Source organism: Tursiops truncatus, chromosome 16, assembly GCF_011762595.2.
Source record: "Tursiops truncatus isolate mTurTru1 chromosome 16, mTurTru1.mat.Y, whole genome shotgun sequence".
In the NCBI taxonomy this organism is placed as follows: Eukaryota; Metazoa; Chordata; class Mammalia; order Artiodactyla; family Delphinidae; genus Tursiops; species Tursiops truncatus.
Window position 1 is genome coordinate 26,536,054 of NC_047049.1, and position 20,527 is coordinate 26,556,580.

General features: G+C 46.9%; 1 protein-coding gene across 2 annotated transcripts in view; it reads right to left on the minus strand.

The window, feature by feature from the left end:
• Window positions 1-20,527, minus strand: part of DPCD (deleted in primary ciliary dyskinesia homolog (mouse)) — a 23,913-nt gene continuing 3,386 nt past the window's right edge. Inside the window, exons 2-6 of one of the 2 annotated variants that reach the window (XM_033841976.2) lie at window positions 15,268-15,348; window positions 9,519-9,643; window positions 9,043-9,176; window positions 2,404-2,506; window positions 1-243 (exon numbers count right to left, since the gene is read on the minus strand). In XM_033841976.2, the coding sequence (XP_033697867.1) occupies window positions 139-243; window positions 2,404-2,506; window positions 9,043-9,176; window positions 9,519-9,643; window positions 15,268-15,348 (548 nt within the window). In that variant the 3' untranslated portion in view covers window positions 1-138. The remainder of the gene's footprint in view (window positions 244-2,403; window positions 2,507-9,042; window positions 9,177-9,518; window positions 9,644-15,267; window positions 15,349-20,527) is intronic. The other variant, XM_033841977.2, reaches the window with a different exon arrangement.

The window sequence follows — 20,527 nt, forward strand, 5'->3', positions numbered from 1 at the left end:
GTGACTCAGAATTATTTTACTCAGGAGAGAAGACCACGACTCAGGGGCTAGGAGTGCCCAAGCCTTGAAGTCTCAGAGGCCTCTACAGGAAGAGCCTCACCCACACTCAGCGCTGGAAGTGCAGGCCTCAGGGGTCCGCTACTGAGTCGTGCAGTCCCCGTCACTGCTGTGTGCTGTCTGTACCTTCTTCAGCTCCTTCTGCAGGTTTGACTCAGCTACTAGAACCTCCTTTGGCTTCTGGTACTGTGGAGGGAGCCAAGGAGAGGACATGATTCAGTCACATCACCCCTCTCTACGCACACGCGCACACACACACTCTCTCTCCCTCCCCCTCCTTCTCTCTCCCCTCTCTTCCTCCCTCCCTCTCCCTCCCTTCCTCCCTCTCCCTTCCTCCCTCTCCCTTCCTCCCTCTCCCTTCCTCTCTCACCCTCTCCCCCTTCCTCCATCTCCCTCTCTCTGCCTCCCTCCCTTCCTCTCTCACCCTCTCCCCCTTCCTCCATCTCCCTCCCTCTCTCTCCCCCTTCCTCCCTCTCCCTCCCTCCCTCCCCCCTTCCTCTCTCTCCCTCCCCTCTCTCCCTCTCCCTCTCTTCCTCCCTCCTCCCTCTCCCCCTTCCTCCCTCTCTCTCCCTCTCCCCCTTCCTCCCTCTCCCTTTCTCTCACTCCCTCCCTCTCCCTGTCACCCTTCCTCCCTCTCTCTTCCTCTCCCTCCCTTCCTCCCTCTCTCCCCCTTCCTCCCTCCCTCTTCCTCCCTCTCTCCCTCCCTCTCACCCTCTCCCTCCCTTCCTCCCTCTCTCCCCCTTCCTCCCTCCCTCTTCCTCCCTCTCTCCCTCCCTCTCACCCTCTCCCTCCCTTCCTCCCTCCCTCTCCCCCTTCCTCCCTCTCTCTCTCCCCCTTCCTCCCTCCATCCTCCCTCTCCCTCCCTCTCCCTCTCACCCTTCCTCTCCCTCTCACCCTTCCTCTCCCTCTCACCCTTCCTCCTTCTCCCTTTCTCTCCCTCCCTCCCCCTCTCCCCCTTCCTCCTCCTCTCTCTCTCTTCCTCTCCCTCCATCCTCCTCTCTCTCTCTTCCTCTCCCTCCCCCTCTCTCCCTCCCTCTCCCTCTCACCTTTCCTCCCTCTCACCCTCTCCCCCTTCCTCCCTCCCCCCTCCCTCTCCCCCTTCCTCCCTCCCTCCCCCCTTCCTCCCTCCCTCCTCCCTCTCCCCTTCCTCCCTCTCACCCTTCCTCCCTCCCTCCCCCCTTCCTCCCTCTCTCTTCCTCTCCCTCTCTCCCTCCATCCTCCCTCTCACCTTTCTCTCCCTCCCTCCCCCTCTCCCTCCCTCCCCCTCTCTCCCTCCCTCTCCCCCTTCCTCCCTCTCTCTCCCTCCTTCTTCCTCCCTCTCACCCTTCCTCTCCCTCCCCCCTCTCCCTCCCTCCCACCTTTCCTCCCTCTCCCTCCCTCCCTCTCCCTCCATCCTCCCTCTCACCCTTCCTCCCCCTTCCTCCCTCTCTTCCTCCATCCTCCTTCTCCCCCTCACCCTTCCTCCCTCTCTCCCTCCCCCTCTCTCCCCCTTCCTCCCTCTCTCACCCTCTCCCTCTCCCCCTTCCTCCCCCTCTCTCCCCCTTCCTCCCTCTCTCTTCCTCTCCCTCTCCCCCTTCCTCCTTCTCCCCCTTCCTCCCTTCCTCTCTCCCTCTCACCCTCCCTCCCCTCTCACCCTCCCTCCCCTCTCACCCTCCCTCCCTCTCTCTTCCTCTCCCTCCCTCCCTCTCCCTCCCCCTCTCTCCCTCCCTCCCTCTCACCCTTCCTCTCCCTCCCTCTCTCCCTCCTCTCCCCCTTCCTCCCTCTCTCTCCCTCCCCTCTCCCTCCCTCCTTCTTCCTCCCTCCCCCTCTCTCCCCCTTCCTCCCTCTCTCACCCTCTCCCTCTCACCCTTCCTCCCTCTCACCTTTCCTCCCTCTCTCTCCCCCTCCCTTACTCTCTTCCCCTCCCTCCCTTCCTCTCTCTCCCTCTCACCCTCCCTCACCCTTCCTCCCTCTCTGCCTCCCTCCCTCTCTCTGCCTCCCTCCCTCTCCCTCTCCCCCTTCTACCCCCTTTATTCAAAGATGAGGAAATTGAGGCCTACAAGGTTGAATGACTTGCTGAAGGTCACATGGCTGGGTAGGGGTAGGCCTTTGGACCATCTAGAACCCCAGTTCTGTGGATTCTACCCCTCCCCATCACCCTCTATCCTCTTTCAGCTATGATTTTAAAATCAGCCTCCTGACCCTCACCGGCTCACACCATGCTGAGGCAGACAGGCCTGTTCTCTAGCAAGCACACCCCAGGAGTAGCTGGGGCTGGAACTGAGGACTCCAGTAGGATGGGAACTGGGCAGGGGAAGAAGGAGCCTGTCCCTGACATAGTGGCCAAGAAGTCTGAATGACTCTTACGGAGATGATGAGGGTGCAGTTGGCATGAGCAAAGCTCAGCGAGGAATCATCCAGAGGTAGCTGATACCTGTCTAGGTCAGGTATTGAGAACTTCTTGTAGTACCTGTGGGGACAACAAGAGGCCATGAGAACACCCAACAAAGTGACCCCAACAGCTGGGCATCAGGCCCTCTGACGCCAAACTTCTATACAATTCTCCCCACACAGCCAAAGAGGAAGAAGGGAAGCCAGTTAGAACACCAGTACTTTAGAGCTTAGTGGTCCTGGAAGAAAAAGAAAGGCCTTATGGCCAGTCCAGCAATGGAACAGGGCCAGTCATAATTCCTTGATTAGACCAGGGATCAGACTGACTCATACTTCAAGCTCAGTCCTCCCAAAGACACGTGGAAGAAGCCTCCTGGAATACACAATTGGCTCAGGCGAGCCCTACCTCCTCAGCACCCGAAGAAAATGGGATATGTGTGCTAACAAGAAACAGAATAAGGAAATCTAGGGCTGTCCTTGAAAGCTGGGGACGGACAGTTGGCACTTACATGGCCCTTTACTGAGGACCTCAGTTACCTTTTCCTCCTTTGGGGTCTTTGAAGGCCTTGTTAGCCTGACTCTACTTGTAGGCCAGAGAGGGGAGTACATCCACAAGGAGAAATATCCCTAAGAGAACAAGCCATGTGACTCATCAAGGAAGCTGGATCTCTGGGGCTCTGGACCCCACTCCTCCATTTTCACATACCACACTCGGTCTCCCTCAATGGCAGGTGACAGTCCAGAGATTAATGATCCCTTTTAGTAAAAAAACAAAACAACCCTGGGACTTCCCTGGCAGTCCAGTGGTTATACTGCTCGCTTCTGATACAGGGGGCAAGGGTTCAATCCCTGGTCAGGAGACTAAGATCCCACATGCCGCACGGCACAGCCAAAAAACTAAAAAAAAAAAAAAACAAAACAAACCCAGATAGCAACATCCAACCCATAATGTCTGTAATTTGACCTCCTTTACCGAAGAGGAAACTCAGGCTCAGAGAGGTGAAATATCTCGCCTGGCTTCACAGCCAGTTGTCAGCAGAGTCAGGATTAAAGTTCCCTGATCCTGGTCTGGTGCTTATTACACTGGAGCACAAGCAATGGCCGCCTCACCTCTAGCAATAGGACTGTTTGGCATTTTCCTTGGTGGAAGTATGACCTAGGCTCTGGCCAGTGGCTACCAGACCTATCACCTGGGCATGGCATCACTGCTGCTGCAAGGGTATGTGGCTGAGCAGGGAAACGCTGCAGACAGGTACAGACAAACTCAAGTGAGGGGCCTGGAGAGGATAGGGCTTTCAATATGTCAGGGGGGCCTGGTCGTTGTGACAGGTACCCCCAGTCCACTTCAAAAGCCCTGATGCCCTGGGGACTCAGGAGAGTTGACATCAATGCAAGCACTTCTGCCCTGCTCTCCCTGCCCAAATCCCTCAGTTTAGTGAAGGCTCTCAGGGCCCCTATCCTCCAGGTTCCTCACTCCCCGACAAGGTGCTGGGACCCGTGGCAGGAAAAGAATGTTTACTTAAAGGCTGACAGTTCAAAAGGAGTGGGGGCTGGGGGATCCTAATGGCACCACAAGTTTGCTTTATTTTCCAAACTCTGCCCCAGGGAAAGGTGATCCATCTGCCTACAAACCGGGGTGGAATGTCGGCTTCATCCTCTTCCTAGCCAGCCCAGGCTGAGGGCTCTTTCTGGGGCCTCTGGTCTGGCCAGCAAAGGTGGCAGACACTGATAATAGGGAGGGAGTCAAAGGTTAAACAGCAGAGATTAGATGAACACAAAGGCTTGTTAGGAAGTGTTAACATCTTCCCTGCAAACATACACAAGAAGCAGAACCGGGAGAGAAGCAGCCGGGCACACACAGCTCAGCCGAACCCAGGGGGCCTGTGTAAGCCCTTGCTGCGCAGAACGTGGGGACATCCTTTCTGCCTACCTGGCTGTGTGCTGGGGAGGGGGGACAGGGACACACCTGTGTACTCTCAGAGGGGCACCATCAAGGCACATTCCCCAGGCAGGGGTAGTAGGACTGGAGAAAGAGTCCCAGGGCTTGGTCTCAACAGCAATGACAAGATCAAAGGGAACTTGAGTTGCATGACTTACCCCAGCTTCCCTGTTCTACTCCCATCACCTCTCACGAGGTGGGGGGATGGAGGCAGAGTAGGTCTGGAGGCTCAGCTCTGTTATGAGTATTCTAATGGATTTAGTTTATTGGCTGAGGTTAAACCATTTTCCTCAGGGGCTTCTGATGGGCAGTCTTCAAGGGAGTATGGGGCATCTGCTTTCTCTCCTCAGGGAGCAGCCCATACTCCCTTATCTCCATCCCTGGCCTTGGGGTTTGCCCTGAGAAGAACCATGCTTCACTTTCTCACCAGCACCTGGACTGGAGAGGGACCCACTGTGCTTCTGGAAAAGTCCAAATGCTCAGCCTCAGGCAAGCCCTAGGTAGGCAGCAACCATTTCTTAGGCGTCAACTGTGTCCCAGACCTTGAACTATGAGCTGGGGATTTAAGGATGAAGAAGAAACAGGCCATATCACTGCCCGAGGAGACCCTGTGTTTCTGCTGAAACTAAGCCTTTATAGTGTGGTGGTTCCTGGACTTTTCGCTGATGCACAACAACCCCCATTCTCACCTACCTTCACTGTCCTTGGTCTCGGCCACACAGTGAAAGGTGACATTTATGAATGCTAACTCTGTGCCAGGCCCTGTTCAACACACACTGAATCCTGAAAACAGCCCTCTCAGGTTGGTTGCTTCTGTTATCCTCTTTTACAGAAGAGTAAACTGAGGCACAGGAAAGTTAGGTATCTTGCCCAAGTCATAAAACTGGTAAAGGGAGATACCCTTATTACAGTGATAATCCCCCCAATCTCCTCACCGCCCCCCGCCATCGCTCTACATTCTCACCTCAAAGTAACAGACCACCTGGTCTAGGTTCCCTGCGTCTGTCCAAGGGTGGGGCAGATATGGGGGGTGGTCACCCCCAGAACCCAGCCACCCTGCAGGTCTCCTGGACACTCCCTCTAACATAGAGTGGGCTTCCTTTCTGAATGTAAAAGTGTCCAAAAGATGTATGTGGAAGCAAAGGCTCTCAGGAGGACTCCCTGGCCCTGTCCTGTGACTCTGGACAGGCCACTTAACTTCTGGGCCTCAGTTTCTTCCTCCAAATTCCTTTCTAAAAATAAAGGAGCTGCCCTAGATGAACTTTAAGTCGCTGTCAAAGGGACTGGAACAGGCCAACTCTGTACCTCTCTCAAACTGTGCCAAAAGGACAGCTTCACTTCGGCTATTTCAGAAATGATCCGCTGCACCCTATCACTCTCTCTCTGCTGTCTCCCCTTCCCAATTCCCAGTCCTTTCCCAACCCATTCTCCCTTTTAGTGAACTGAGAAAGGGCACAAGAAGCCAGGCCGTTAGAGAGAGACTCTGGAGGAGGCTGAAAGTAGAAGCAGGATGGCTGTGGAGTCACATGGGCCACGCCCCACACACCTCCAGTGGGTGCTCTGCACACCTGCACACAGGCTTGGCCAGAGTGGTCGAGAGAAGCCTCTAGCCAGTCCGTCCCTTAGAGAATCAGTCGGCAAATCTCCCCTTCTTTCTTAAACATCAACACTCCAGGCAAACTGGTCACCCCTGCCTACAGTAGCCCCTCGTAGAGAGTCACAGCACACATTCACATACTAAAGGCACTCAGAAGTCCTACCAAAGTGAGTTTCCTAAAGTTATTTGACCACAGAATCCTCTTTTCTAGAGATGCCTATTAACACTCCCACAGTGTTAGTATTACCGATGTCAAATCAGCCAAGCTCTCCTCAGGTTCTAATTTTCAAAGAATTGTCGAGGGCCTGCTTCAGGCCGGGCATAGGGCTGAGTGTTTGTACATATACGATTTCATAATTCCCCAAGCAATCTGTGACGTACGTATGAGTATTCTCCTATGATATATGAGGAACCCTTGCCCCAAATGCTACGGGTAATACGTGGCAGAGGCCAGATTCAAGCGGACATCTTCCTACTCCACATCCTAGCTCATTCCACTTATAGCTGCCAGCTTCTAGGCTGAGGCTAGGAACCTTCTTTCTGCACAAACACTCTTACTGGGAATAGATGGTGCCACAGTGGGATCCTGGGAAAGCACTTTCTTCCTTCCCTGATTCATCCCTTGCTATTACCTGGGGCCAAGGACATAATACACTGGAATCAATTCCTTCAAGAGAAATGGCCAACCCAGTTATTCAGAGACAAGGCAGGTATAGACAAAGGAACTCTGGCTTTTACTGGTAACCATAATCCAGAATATCAGAATCGGGGCAGGCATGGAACCTCCAGGTGAAGGAAGTCAAATCAGAAAAGCCACAGTGTGATGGAAACTGAAGAGGCCTGGGCACTGAAACCATCACTAACTATCCCTTCAGTAAGTCTGTTCATCATGCTGACTTTATAGATAATCATTCATATATAGCACAACAATAAATACATACCCTGTCCACCACTGGATGGTGTGATGATCAGAAAACAGATTTTTAAAGTATCTTGAAAAAGCTAAACACTGCTCAAAGGAATAGCTATTGAGTTCTGTATATTTCGGGGTAGTAAAGGTATAGGACATCTTCTACTCCAGGTAGAAGATGAAAATGCCACTAGGCTCAGAAGAGCCTGTTAGGGGTTTAGCAGCCTCTCTCACCTTCCTCCTAGCAGAGGATCCTGAGGAAGGCTGTGCTGAGCCAGGCTGGGCCGCTGAACCTGAGATCTCATTGTAGGCTCTGAAGTGGGCACTCACATACTCCTCTCCCCTCTTTGGGAATCCAATCCCGGCCCTGCTCACTCTGGGGCACTACTCGCATCCCACCTGGCCTTACCCATCAATTCAAAAATGTCTCCCCCTGCCTTGGGCGCCGAGTGGGCCTCTGGCCACGGAGCGCCTGGTCAAGAGCGCCACCTATGGCTGAAAACGCACAGGAGATGGGACCCAGAGGATCTGCCTGCAGATGAATTTTTTGGTGAGCTAGCTAGCCTCTCTTTTCTCACTCCCTGGTAATCACATTTCTGCTGGATATCTGTATTCGACAGTGACCTCTGGGGGACAAAAGGGAGGCAGCAGCCAGCTCCACAAACTGCTGGGCTGCAGATTCAAGTGCTATCAGAAGCACTTTTGTTCCTAATTTGGGCCCAGGGCCTCTTACGCCAGGGAATGTTTGCTGAAGCACGGAGTTTGTTTTCCTAAAGGCAATTTCTCTGTTGCCTGAAATTGCTAAATTCCACTTTAGGCACTGACTCCTGTTAATGATGAGAACAATAACAGGAATAAACTGCCTTTTATCTGAGAGCTTCAAAGTGCTTTATAAACGCAAATCCTTATTATTATGACTTTGTATTTATAGACAAGGCCCACTTCAGGGGCTGCTGGCTGCGTGTACAGCAATAATCCTGAAATTAATTCATTCATCTCTACCCCTTCCCCACCACTTAACCCTGCCAAAGTGAGAGGGTGTGGGGGTCATAGAGGAGGGCAGAACCCAGGGCTGCACCAGGGGAGCCTGGGAGGCACGGACCTTGAGGGAGATGGGACGGGAGGCTGGCACCACACCACCTGAGAAGATGGACAAATAGCTGGGTCCTCCTTACTGCTTGTAAATCAGTGGATGATGGGGACACCTCTGGCATAAGCTTAGCACCCCATGAGACATGTTGGGTGGCTTCACAGTCTGTGGACCAGTAACTCATAAAACCTCCCATCTCAATGCACCAAATCTATTTCATGGGAGTTGGTCCTATTCTGCAATCCCTGACTCAGGTCACAACCGAGTCATCACAGGGCTCTTCTCTTCTCCTGTGATCAGTCAGAGTTCCAGAAACCCAAACGAGATCAATGCATTTCCAAGATGATCAGCCCAGAAGCAGCCCTGCCAGGATTAGATCTCCACTTTGGTCACTTTCTGTCCCCTCAACCCCACATTTTGCCTTCCCCTAGCAGACCATGAGAAGAGGAGCAAAAGGAAGTCTAGTAATCCCTTTGAAACATAATGCAAGTGACTTCATGCAAGAGACTTCCAAGAGGCCAAAGCACCAGCTCACTGTCCCTCAGTTCAGGGAGGGATAGGTTTGCTGCTCCCAGACCAGTACTTTAAAGTTCGATAACTGCCACCTCAGACAGGTGCACCTTCCAGGCCATGGCTCCCTGCCAGCTCCAACAGTGATGTTACCAGGCCAAGTTCATCATGGACTGGATCCAGCCAGAGGTCAAGGCACAATAACCTTACAGCAGAACCACTTAAGATCACAAGGCAATGGCCGGGTGATTCCCTCAACCTCTCATTCATCCAGCAAATATTTATTGAGCCCCAGTCTGTGCCAAGTACTGGGCCAGATACTCATTGTTCAAATTTCCCTGCCCCGGTGGAACTGATTACAATATTCAAGCTGGTCCTGCAGAGAGAAAGCCCTTCAGCTTTTAGCACCTACTACAGGGCTTTAGTGAAGCCCTCCTACCTCCCTCAGAGCTGGACAGCAGGCTTCTCTGCCCTCTGAGGTGGGGAGCCATCTGAGCCCTAACCTCAGGTCAAACCCCACCCCCACCTTGCTCATACACAAGAAGGCAGGTGCCCACCATGCCACTTACTTTTTGTTGGTTGTTCTGACGACAACACAGCGCTCCTTCTGGTCCACACAGACACTGTAGACATCCTTAGGGTACGGGAGGTTTCGAATTCGCCACTGGAAACTCATCTTGGTGTCCTTGCGCATGAAGATGGGCTGCAGAAGGCAAAGCCAACTTGAGGACTATTCTTGGAGGGGGGTGGGAAAGGATGGCTCCCCCTCCACAAAGCTCTATCAAGGGGCACAATGGGAGACCCTCAGCTCTTCCCTACAGCTCCCCTCTGATACTGCCATTGCTGTGACATTCTAGGCCTGGAGCCCTCGCCCTGGGATGACTAAGCCAAAACCCTTTGGGTACTCATTCAAGCAAACATTTCTAGAGCACTGTGTCCAGGTGGGTACACTGGAGATGAGGAGGTGAACAAGACATGGCGCCTGCCCCCAGGGCCAGCAGCCCACTCCCCCAGCCTCCCAAAGACACCTGACAGACAGACATACATTGGAATTGCTTTCCGTGATGAGTTCAGGCCCCAGGCTCCCTGCTCCTGGGAGTGCTGGCTCTCCCACCTCAATCTGCCACTGGCCCAAGGCGCCCAGGGCACTCTTCACACGCCACTTCCTCACTGAGGAGAGAAGGAAGCAGTGGGATTATGGGGAAGAAAGGTACTCTGCTTCTTTCTGCTGAATCATCAATATCACATTAGGTAACTGGAACAGGATAAAAGTGGGAGCTACAGGCTTTTACACTGGCTTTATCCATCTGAGCAGGGACCTCACAACCTCTGAAATCTCAGGAGAGTATTTCAATATTAGACAACGTGTAAAGCCCATATCATGGGTGCCCAGACAAAAGGAATTAGAACAAAGCTCTGAAAGGCGCCAAGTGGAGTTTAGAAAACCCCAGGTGTGACTTCATGCAAAGGGAAGACGTGAATGTTAGGAAAAGGGTAGCTACCAGTAACAGGGAAAATGTGGATCCCCAAAAATGTGACATGCATTTTTCCCTCTAAAAATGGGCAGAGGAAAAATGAAGTAAGAGGGTGAAAGCTGATAGGCAGATTTGTCTCATGATTCAGAAAGTCCAAATATAGAAATTCACTCATCTCAGGTGCACATGGCTTAAAACAAAAGTCCCAGAGTTGTATTTACAGGAAATTTTAGGCACACACCATATTTTAAATGCATTATTTATAAAAGATCTAATGTACATTTTTTGTAGAGTGGAATCATCCTTTTATAATGCAAATAATCATCTCTATTTTACAACCCAGATGTTTGCATAAGATTTTTTTTTTTCAATTAAGCCACATACTTTATGGAAATTCTAAGTGAAAAGACTAATTCAGTAAACACTAACTGAAAGCCCCTGCTGGGATGCTCAGGAACCCTGCTCAGCCCTGTCACAGTGACTGCTGTCAGCACGCCCATGGCCACAGGGGGCTTTCGCGAGTGCGACCCCTCTGTTCCTTCCCTGCCCGCAGCAATGGGGGTCTTCCAGGTGGCAGTCCCAGCGCTGCTCCAGGCCAGCAGCCTTCCTGAAGCTGCTGTGAGGAGCTAAACAACTCAGAAAGTGCCTGGCGTCCTGTCGCAGTTGCTCCTTTTTCTGGGCCAGGGTGGTGAGAGCTGCAATGTGATTCTCAGGATGGGTTGGTTTCTTTGAGACCTTCTGGGCAGCTGTGCCAAACCCAAACACCCTCACTGCTCTAAGTAAGGCACACAAGCTGAACGCAAAAGTATGCTGCACAATTCGAATTTTCCCTTTAATATGTGCTTTTATAAGGTCTGGTGCCTTCTGCAGTGTGATTTTATTACGTCTCAGGGCCAAAAACTCTCCCTAGAAACACATTTCCAAGTTTACAATGCAAATAAATAAGGAAGAGTAAAACTTGGAAATATACTTTAAAGGCAACTTTTTTTTTTCTCACAAATACTTCTTCTCTCTTAAGTGAATGGACTGTGACCAGAAGTATATCCAAATCTATTCATGTAATACTTTGCTTATTTAACTGGAAGCCAGCCTTCTGGGTTGCAGTGTTCACAGTTGCAAATTCAGAAGCGACAAATGCCTCTAAGTGGAGGTTTCCTGTGACAAGACCCATGTATCTCACTCTTTATTGTAGGAAAGATCACTCCCAGATTCTCAGACATGTATAAAATGCTATGTGTAGAATAAGGCAGGAAATTAATTTTTTCCCAGGCATACTGACAACAGCATGACGGGATAGCTCACATCAAGGGCAGCGACAGAACTAAAAAGGATGTGGGACCATTTGGTGTGAGGACAAACAAACATCCTTAGACCCTGACAGGATCACGATATAATAGAACACAGTCATCACAGAGTTTAAAAGTGGAGGTTCCTTTAGAAAGCATCTAGTCCAATACCTGTATTTTTCAAATGGGAAACAGCATTTCTTCCCTGCCTGCTCTCCTTCAACCCTTGCCACCACTCTTCAGGGGAGAGTATGAAGAATTACCAAGGCTCAGAAAGATACACTAACTTGCAAAAAACACAGCTAAAATTCAGGTCTCCTAACTTCAAGACCAGAATTTGAATCATTAGTAAAAGGCTAACTTGTATTCTATAAACATTCAATAAGCATACATGATATTTTAAAAGGTTCACTTAAAAAAAGATGAAGCTCTATTTCTTTTTTATATTTTAGCATTTAAAGGAAAAGCTTCAATTATTTGAAAATGTATTGATAAGTTATGAAAACCTAACTATCTGGGGCTTGATAAGTGAGGCATCCTGTAATCATGGACCCTGTTAAATCATTTCTCCTGAGGCACGATGCCAGTGTGGCCAGGAGAGGCAATTCCGATACCAGGATTTCCTGTCTACTCTTTTATCCATGGAATACTGGGTTTGGAACAGAAACCTTCCCAAGGAGTACCCTAAGGAGGAGGAAAGTCAGCTACTGGTTTCCTTACTGCTGACCTTGAAAGCCACTCAGGTCACAGAAATTTGGACCCTTGGCTGTTTTGTCTTTTTTTTTTTTTAACACCTTGGAATTAAATTCTTTGTTAGAATATGAAGAAAGCCTCCGTATTCATTCCCTTGTGAGATAAGATCCAACAAATGAATGGGTGAAGTCCTTGTTATTTCTCCCATGGACGTGGGCATGAATGCACACATGCAAATACATTTTGTCTTGTCTTTCTTGTCCTGTCTTTGTTCCTGAACTCAAGGACAGCTCCTGCGGCAACAGAAGACTGTTTGCACCTGCTGTCACTCTGATTTGATTATATGTTAAACCCAAACTGGTGTGTGCAAGGCAGCTCCCTGGGACGCTGTCATATCTTCCTGGCTGAGCCAGGGCCAGTCCTTGGAAAGGAGACTTTCAATGACCCTGTAAAGGGTCTGATGGGGAATATATGAGGGAGGCAGCGCCTGGGGCCTTTTTCCTAAGTCAGCAGGAAGCAGGCTGATGTCCCAGACTGCTGAAAGGAGGCCCCATCTTTCAGGTGGGCTAGAAAGCGGAGGTCCTAAAAGGCCTCTTTCCCCAGAGCTCCAAGCCCTGGCCCACTTCCAATGTGGATAATTACATTCCCCTTTCCTAAGTACTCCCTGCAGCTTAAACTGGATGCAGGATTCTTCTTTTCTGCCCTAAAACACTGCAACATTGCTATGTGGCTATTAAACAGCTGCCACGTCCCATCCCTGAGGAGGCTGAAGGGAATCGAGTGGGTCATTTATAAAGCCGGTGAAGTGCTTGGGGATGAAAGTGCTCAATATCCTCCAAATGCAGCCTGGGGTGGTTAGGCTGGCGGTCAAATACCAAAGCAGATTAAGCCGGTAATCCGAATGTAATCGCTGGGGGACGGCCTGCCCTTCAGCCTCTGCCCCCCTGGACATGCTGTGTTCTTCTAGGGCTGGTTTGATGTTCCGATCATTGTTATGGGGCCCTTCAGTTTTTTCCTCTATGAATACACATACAGCATTCACTGTGGGGGGTGGGAATGAATAGCATTGAGAGGGCAGAAAAAAAATATGACACTACTATGCTTATTAACACCGACCGGAAGAGCTCCAACCCAGACAGATGTCCTATCGGTAATTCTCTCTGTAAATTACTTTCTGGGTTTTTTGGACAGAAAACCAGTTTGGCCAATTATCCAATTTGTATAATTAGCTGAAAAAACGGAAACTATTCCCATTTACACCCACAAAAACCCCATCCATATTTTGCTTCAAAGAATGCACAAATGAAAGTTCAGGTCCTGGGATTATTTATACTTAAAAATGAAAAACAAACAGTATTTTGCAAGCTGGCGGAGGTAGGGTGGGGTGGTTGGAGACGGGTAAGAAAAGGATCAGCTGTTCAAAGGGCCCAGTGGTTTGAGTGGGGTGTTCCTTGCCGCCCATCTCTGTCCTGCTCCCTCCAGCCCCTACCCGGGTCATTCTGGGGAGAACAAGATTTAGTAAGAAAAGAAAACAGGATTAAATAACCTCAACTCCCAACAGAATGTTCTTGTGGATTAAAGCATGGGTTCTTCATCAGATAGACCTAGGCTTAAATCCTAGCTCTGTAACTAACCAGCTGTGTGATTCTGAGCAAGGTGCTTATCCTCTTGAAGCTTCCATTTTTCCCAACTGTTAAATGAAGACAGCAGTAACCTACCACACTGGGCTGTAATGTGGTTGGTTCGTGTAAACCACTTAGCATGGCGCCCAATAAAAGTTACGGTATTGCTATCATTAGGTAAACTTTAGTCAGACAACGTTCTCCTATGAACCTCCATTTCTACTTTTAAGAAAAAGGAGTTTGGAGGCCACTGTCTATTCTCCACCTGCCAAGAGGGAAAATGACAGTTCATGTGGGATGCTACAAATGAAGGGACCTGGACTTTTTTTCATTTTAATTTCATGTCCAAGCACAACTAAGATGCCTTGGGTTTTATTTGTTTGTTTGTTTTTACAGCCACAACCCCGACAGCTGTATTATTTGCTCTGTGTGGAGAAGAGAGGTGACGCTGGGGGCTGGGGGAGAAGAGCTGCCGCTAGTCCCCGGCCTGGTGATGGTGGTGGTCAGCCCACGTGACCTCTGCTTTCATAAGCTCACCCCTGTTAGGCATTCCAAGGCTGTCACCCCCTGGGAGCGCTATAAATTACAATGGTTTGTGAGAATATTACTACTGTACTGGTTTCCACCAAATCAGTGTCATATGCTAAACACATCAAGATTTTTAATAGTACCAGACTAAACCAATTGGGACTGGAACCCAAGCAGCTCATAATAAGAAGGGATCAACACTTCACTCTGCGGCTGAACATGCACAGGACACATATTTTAAGACTGGAGACTAAGAGAATGCAAACCAGTGTAATCCGTGTTGTCGGTTCTAGACATTTATGAGCTGTCAGAAAAAGGGAAAAAGAAATTCCCCCGCCAATACTACCTGTCGATCAGGCCCAGGAAGAAATTAAAGTCAAGAATAATGACAAGAAAATAACCCAGCCCATGATTCCATCATTGGTCTTAGCATTTCAGGTGAAATTTAATAAAGAGACCAACTCCCACTGCTGACAGCCTCAGGCCCTGGGTCAAAGAACCAGCCACCTAGCTCTGGGAAGTCGGTTAATGCTGATGTGCATACCTGAGAACAGAGAATGAACAAATCGAATAATTCCCAGAAATCTGAGCTACGGCCCCTATTCATGAGCGTATTCTTAGAGGAAAAGGGCTGCAGGAATGAAAATGACAATGCTGCAAAATCACCGTTTCTACCTCCTACTCCCTTTGATTCAGACCTTCTCCAAAATGAGGGACATATTTAATAGAGTCACTTCTGAGGCAAGGTCAAAAGCTGCGCCTCTGATACTTGTTTGTTCCCGATATGACTTCAGAAAACAAAACAAAAAACAGACAAAAAAAACTGCAGTGAAATCCTGCCCTTACCACTACTCAGCCTTCAAGGCTTACTTCCAATTCCACCTTCTCTGTAAAGCTTTTTCCCAACGGTTTCTTTACATGCCCATTCCCACCTTAGAAGAATTACTCACTCTCTCATTTGTCTGGGGGTGGAGTGAGGTTTACTGGTCAAGCGGACGCCCACTCCACCTCTGGTGTCCAGTCCTGACCTCAGATTATTTTCAGGAACAATCCTGCCTCAAGGGCTTCAGTCTCCCTGAGCTTCCACATGTGGTGCTGGGATCCTCCCTGAAGCCTCAGCTATGCGTGTTTACCTGTGCTTAGGTCACCCCAAGTGTTCCTAAGGGCCCGCTGGGGGTCCCGTCACTTACCACGTAGTTCACTTGTCTTCTCATCATATTCTTCGGCCATTTCCTTCCCATCTGGGAACAAATAGTGCACCTTCCTTCTCCCTAGGCACAAAACAGAGAGTGCCTTACCCCTGAGCCTCCTCTTGCCTTGGGCCTTGCAGGTCAAGAGATCTACCTGGGAAACACTAACAGCCTTGGGCATGTTAAAAAAACCTTCCCACAGCCTCCCACGAACTCCTTGCCAACCATTGCCCACCACTACTCTAGGACATGTCCTGGGACTCACTTCCTTTCTAAGCTTTCTCTGAACATGTCTTTACTCTGCTGATTCTTCTACCAGCAACAGCTCCAAACTTCTTCCCAAATGCTGAACTCCTCCTTGCCCTTCAAAATCCAGCTCAAATGTCACTTCCACTGTGAAATCTTCCTAAACTATCACTCCTAACCACCTTGGCAAAATTCATCACTTGTTTGTTTATGCCTCTCTGGTGCTTTATTCATATCCACAGTGGAGCATTTATCACATACTATACTTTTAAAAGCATCTGTTTCAAGAATGATATCATATTTATCTTTCTCTCCCCAGTTCCTAAAACCAAGCCCATGTGCTCAGGATATTGAACTGGGTTTCCCGACCAAGGCCTCCCTCCAGCCGTGCCCTCACTCTGCCTTCTTCTGTACATCTCTAGGCCATCTCTATCACACATCCATACGATGTTAGTCCCCGTGTGTTCTCCTTACAGCATTTACCTTGGTATGATTTTTATATGTATTTGTGTGATTTTTGGATTATTGCCTGTCTCTTCTACTAAGGTAAGAGGGGTTTTATCCCCCCACCTATGGTTTCCCTATCACTTAGTATAGTATTTGGCATATTTTAGGAGCTCACCTAAATACTGATTGAGAGAGTTAATGAACATTGCTTCATCTTTCATTGAAAGCACAGAAGAACCCAATGGCGTCTCTTAGACCAGCTCTTCCACCTATGTAATATAATACTAAGCATTTTCTTAAAAGTGGCTATATAATTTCCCCTATTTTTACAGATAGGTAAGTAGATATAGGTAGGCTCCTCAGTGAGACTAATAACAGTACCAATGCCCGGTATACAGGTACCTAACGAATGCTTGATGAATAGAGCCCCAAGGCCCTTAACCAGCTAAAGCAGTCACTAGCCAAAACTTGCAACTGTTATCTGATCTACCAAGCCTTTTCACTGTCCATTCACTCCTCTGAGACACAGTTCCCTTGAGTCATTCCGAATTTGTATTCTGGGGAAACTCACCCCCAAATTTGCAGGGCCTCTCAGCAGGCGCCTAGATTACACCACCCTTACTCATTTGTTTGGCTCATAGAGCTATAAGAGGTTGTCCTGTCAGGAGTGGGGTATAAGGTGCTCCCTGTGAGTAGCTGAGGGTATCTGGCCTGACTCTCTTCTCCCCTGGAGTCCAGTCTTAAGTGCAGGCAGGATGCAGTGCTTACTATGGGCCAGGCACTTTACATGTTTTATTGCATTTATTCTCAAAATAATCCTATGTGCCTCCAGTACTTGTATTTCACAAGTAAGGAAAATTGAGGATTAAAGGTCATGTAACTTGTCCAAGGTCATAAAGCTAGGAAATGACAGCCCAGGCTTAAACCCACTTGAGGCCAAAGTTGATCCTGTAATAACCATACTAGGATATCTGTATGGCTTTAAGGTTATAAGAATGAACAATGTTCCAAGGGTTTATTGTTCATGTTTCTAGTGAATTACCTGTTTAGGCCTTAGCCTATTTTATTTGGGTATTCATCTTTTTCTTACTAATCTGATTGAACTTTGTATATATTAAGCACGTGTCATATATGTTGCAAATGTTCTGTTTTAATTGCCTTTTAACTTTGTTTAAGGTGGGTTTTCCCAAACAAGTGTTTAATTTTTATATAGTCAATTGTTTTTTCCTTTGTGGTTATTATCCAGAAGTTGTGCTTAGAATATCTTCCCGTACCCAAGATTCTATGTGTACATATGTGTACATATGTACACATAGAATATGTACATAATCTATGTGTACATATGTGTACATATGTACACATAGAATATGTACATAATCTATGTGTACATATGTATGTGAATATAAAAAATTTTAAGTTTATTACTATGATATTTTGGTGAAAGAAAAAAATATAATAGGAACACCTCAATACATAAGGCAAATACTAACAGCCATAAAAGGGGAAATCGACAGTAACCCATTCATAGTAGGGGACTTTAACACCCCACTTTCACCAATGGACAGATCCTCCAAAATGAAAATAAATAAGGAAACACAACCTTTAAATTCTACTTTAAACAAGATGGACTTAATTGATATCTATAGGACATTCCATCCAAAAACAACAGAATACACATTTTTCTCTAGTGCTCATGGAACATTCTCCAGGATAGATATCTTGGGTCACAAATCAAGCCTTGGCAAATTTAAGAAAATTGAAATTGTATCAAGTATCTTTTCCGACCACAACGCTATGAGACTAGATATCAATTACAGGAAAAGATCTGTAAAAAATACAAACACATGGAGGCTAAACAATACACTACTTAATAACGAAGTGATCACTGAAGAAATCAAAGAGGAAATAAAAAAATACCTAGAAACAAATGACAATGGAGACACGACGACCCAAAATCTATGGGATGCAGCAAAAGCAGTTCTAAGAGGGAAGTTTACAGCAATACAATCCTACCTTAAGAAACAGGAAACATCTCGAATAAACAACCTAACCTTGCACCTAGAGGAATTAGAGAAAGAAGAACAAAAAGACCCCAAAGTTAGCAGAAAGAAAGAAATCATAAAGATCAGATCAGAAATAAATGAAAAAGAAATGAAGGAAACGATAGCAAAGATCAATAAAACTAAAAGCTGGTTCTTTGAGAAGATAAACAAAATTGATAAACCATTAGCCAGACTCATCAAGAAAAAAAGGAAGAAGACTCAAATCAATAGAATTAGAAATGAAAAAGGAGAAGTAACAAATGACACTGCAGAAATACAAAAGATCATGAGAGATTACTACAAGCAACTCTATGCTAATAAAATGGACAACCTGGAAGAAATGGACAAATTCTTAGAAATGCACAACCTGCCAAGACTGAATCAGGAAGAAATAGAAAATATGAACAGACCAATCACAAGCACTGAAATTGAGACTGTGTTTAAAAATCTTCCAACAAACAAAAGCCCAGGACCAGATGGCTTCACAGGCGAATTTTATCAAACATTTAGAGAAGAGCTAACACCTATCCTTCTCAAACTCTTCCAAAATATATCAGAGTGAGGAACACTCCCAAACTCATTCTACGAGGCCACCATCACCCTGATACCAAAACCAGACAAACATGTCACAAACAAAGAAAACTACAGGCCAATATCACTGATGAACACAGATGCAAATATCCTCAACAAAATACTAGCAAACAGAATCCAACAGCACATTAAACAGATCATACACCATGATCAAGTGGGGTTTATTCCAGGAATGCAAGGATTCTTCAATATACACAAATCAATCAACGTGATACACCATATTAACAAACTGAAGGAGAAAAACCATATGATCATCTCAATAGATGCAGAGAAAGCTTTTGACAAAATTCAACACCCATTTATGATAAAAACCCTGCAGAAAGTAGGCATAGAGGGAACTTTCCTCAACATAATAAAGGCCATATATGACAAACCCACAGCCAACATCGTCCTCAATGGTGAAAAACTGAAAGCATTTCCACTAAGATCAGGAACAAGACAAGGTTGCCCACTCTCACCACTCTTATTCAACATAGTTTTGGAAGTTTTAGCCACAGCAATCAGAGAAGAAAAGCAAATAAAAGGAATCCAAATCGGAAAAGAAGAAGTAAAGCTGTCACTGTTTGCAGATGACATGATACTATACATAGAGAATCCTAAAGATGCTACCAGAAAACTACTAGAGCTCATCAATGAATTTGGAAAAGTAGCAGGATACAAAATTAATGCACAGAAATCTCTGGCATTCCTACACACTAATGATGAAAAATCTGAAAGTGAAATCAAGAAAACACTCCCATTTACCATTGCAACAAAAAGAATAAAATATCTAGGAATAAACCTACCTAAGGAGACAAAAGCCCTGTATGCAGAAAATTATAAGACACTGATGAAAGAAATTAAAGATGATACAAATAGATGGAGAGATATACCATGTTCTTGGATTGGAAGAATCAATATTGTGAAAATGACTCTACTACCCTAAGCAACCTACAGATTCAATGCAATCCCTATCAAACTACCACTGGCATTTTTCACAGAACTAGAACAAAAAATTTCACAATTTGTATGGAAACACAAAAGACCGCAAATAACCAAAGCAATCTTGAGAACGAAAAACGGAGCTGGAGGAATCAGGCTCCCTGACTTCAGACTATACTACAAAGCTACAGTAATCAAGACAGTATGGTACTGGCACAAAAACAGAAATATAGATCAATGGAACAGGATAGAAAGCCCAGAGATAAACCCACGCACATATGGTCACCTTATCTTTGATAAAGGAGGCAGGAATGTACAGTGGAGAAAGGACAGCCTCTTCAATAAGTGGTACTGGGAAAACTGGACAGGTACATGTAAAAGTATGAGATTAGATCACTACCTAACACCATACACAAAAATAAGCTCAAAATGGATTAAAGACCTAAATGTAAGGCCAGAAACTATCAAACTCTTAGAGGAAAACATAGGCAGGACACTCTATGACATAAATCACAGCAAGATCCTTTTTGACCCACCTTCTAGAGAAATGGAAATAGAAACAAAAATAAACAAATGCGACCTAATAAACAATGGGACCTAAAAGCTTTTGCACAGCAAAGGAAACCATAAACAAGACGAAAAGACAACCCTCAGAATGGGAGAAAATATTTGCAAATGAAGCAACTGACAAAGGATTAATCTCCAGAATTTACATGCAGCTCATGCAGCTCAGTATCAAGAAAACAAACACCCCAATCCAAAAATGGGCAGAAGACCTAAATAGGCATTTCTCCAAAGAAGATATACAGACTGCCAACAAACACATGAAAGAGTGCTCAACATCACTAATCATTAGAGAAATGCAAATCAAAACTACAATGAGATATCATCTCACACCAGTCAGAATGGCCATCATCAAAAAATCTAGAAACAATAAATGCTGGAGAGGGTGTGGAGAAAAGGGGACCCTCTTGCACTGTTGGTGGGAATGTAAATTGATACAGCCACTGTGG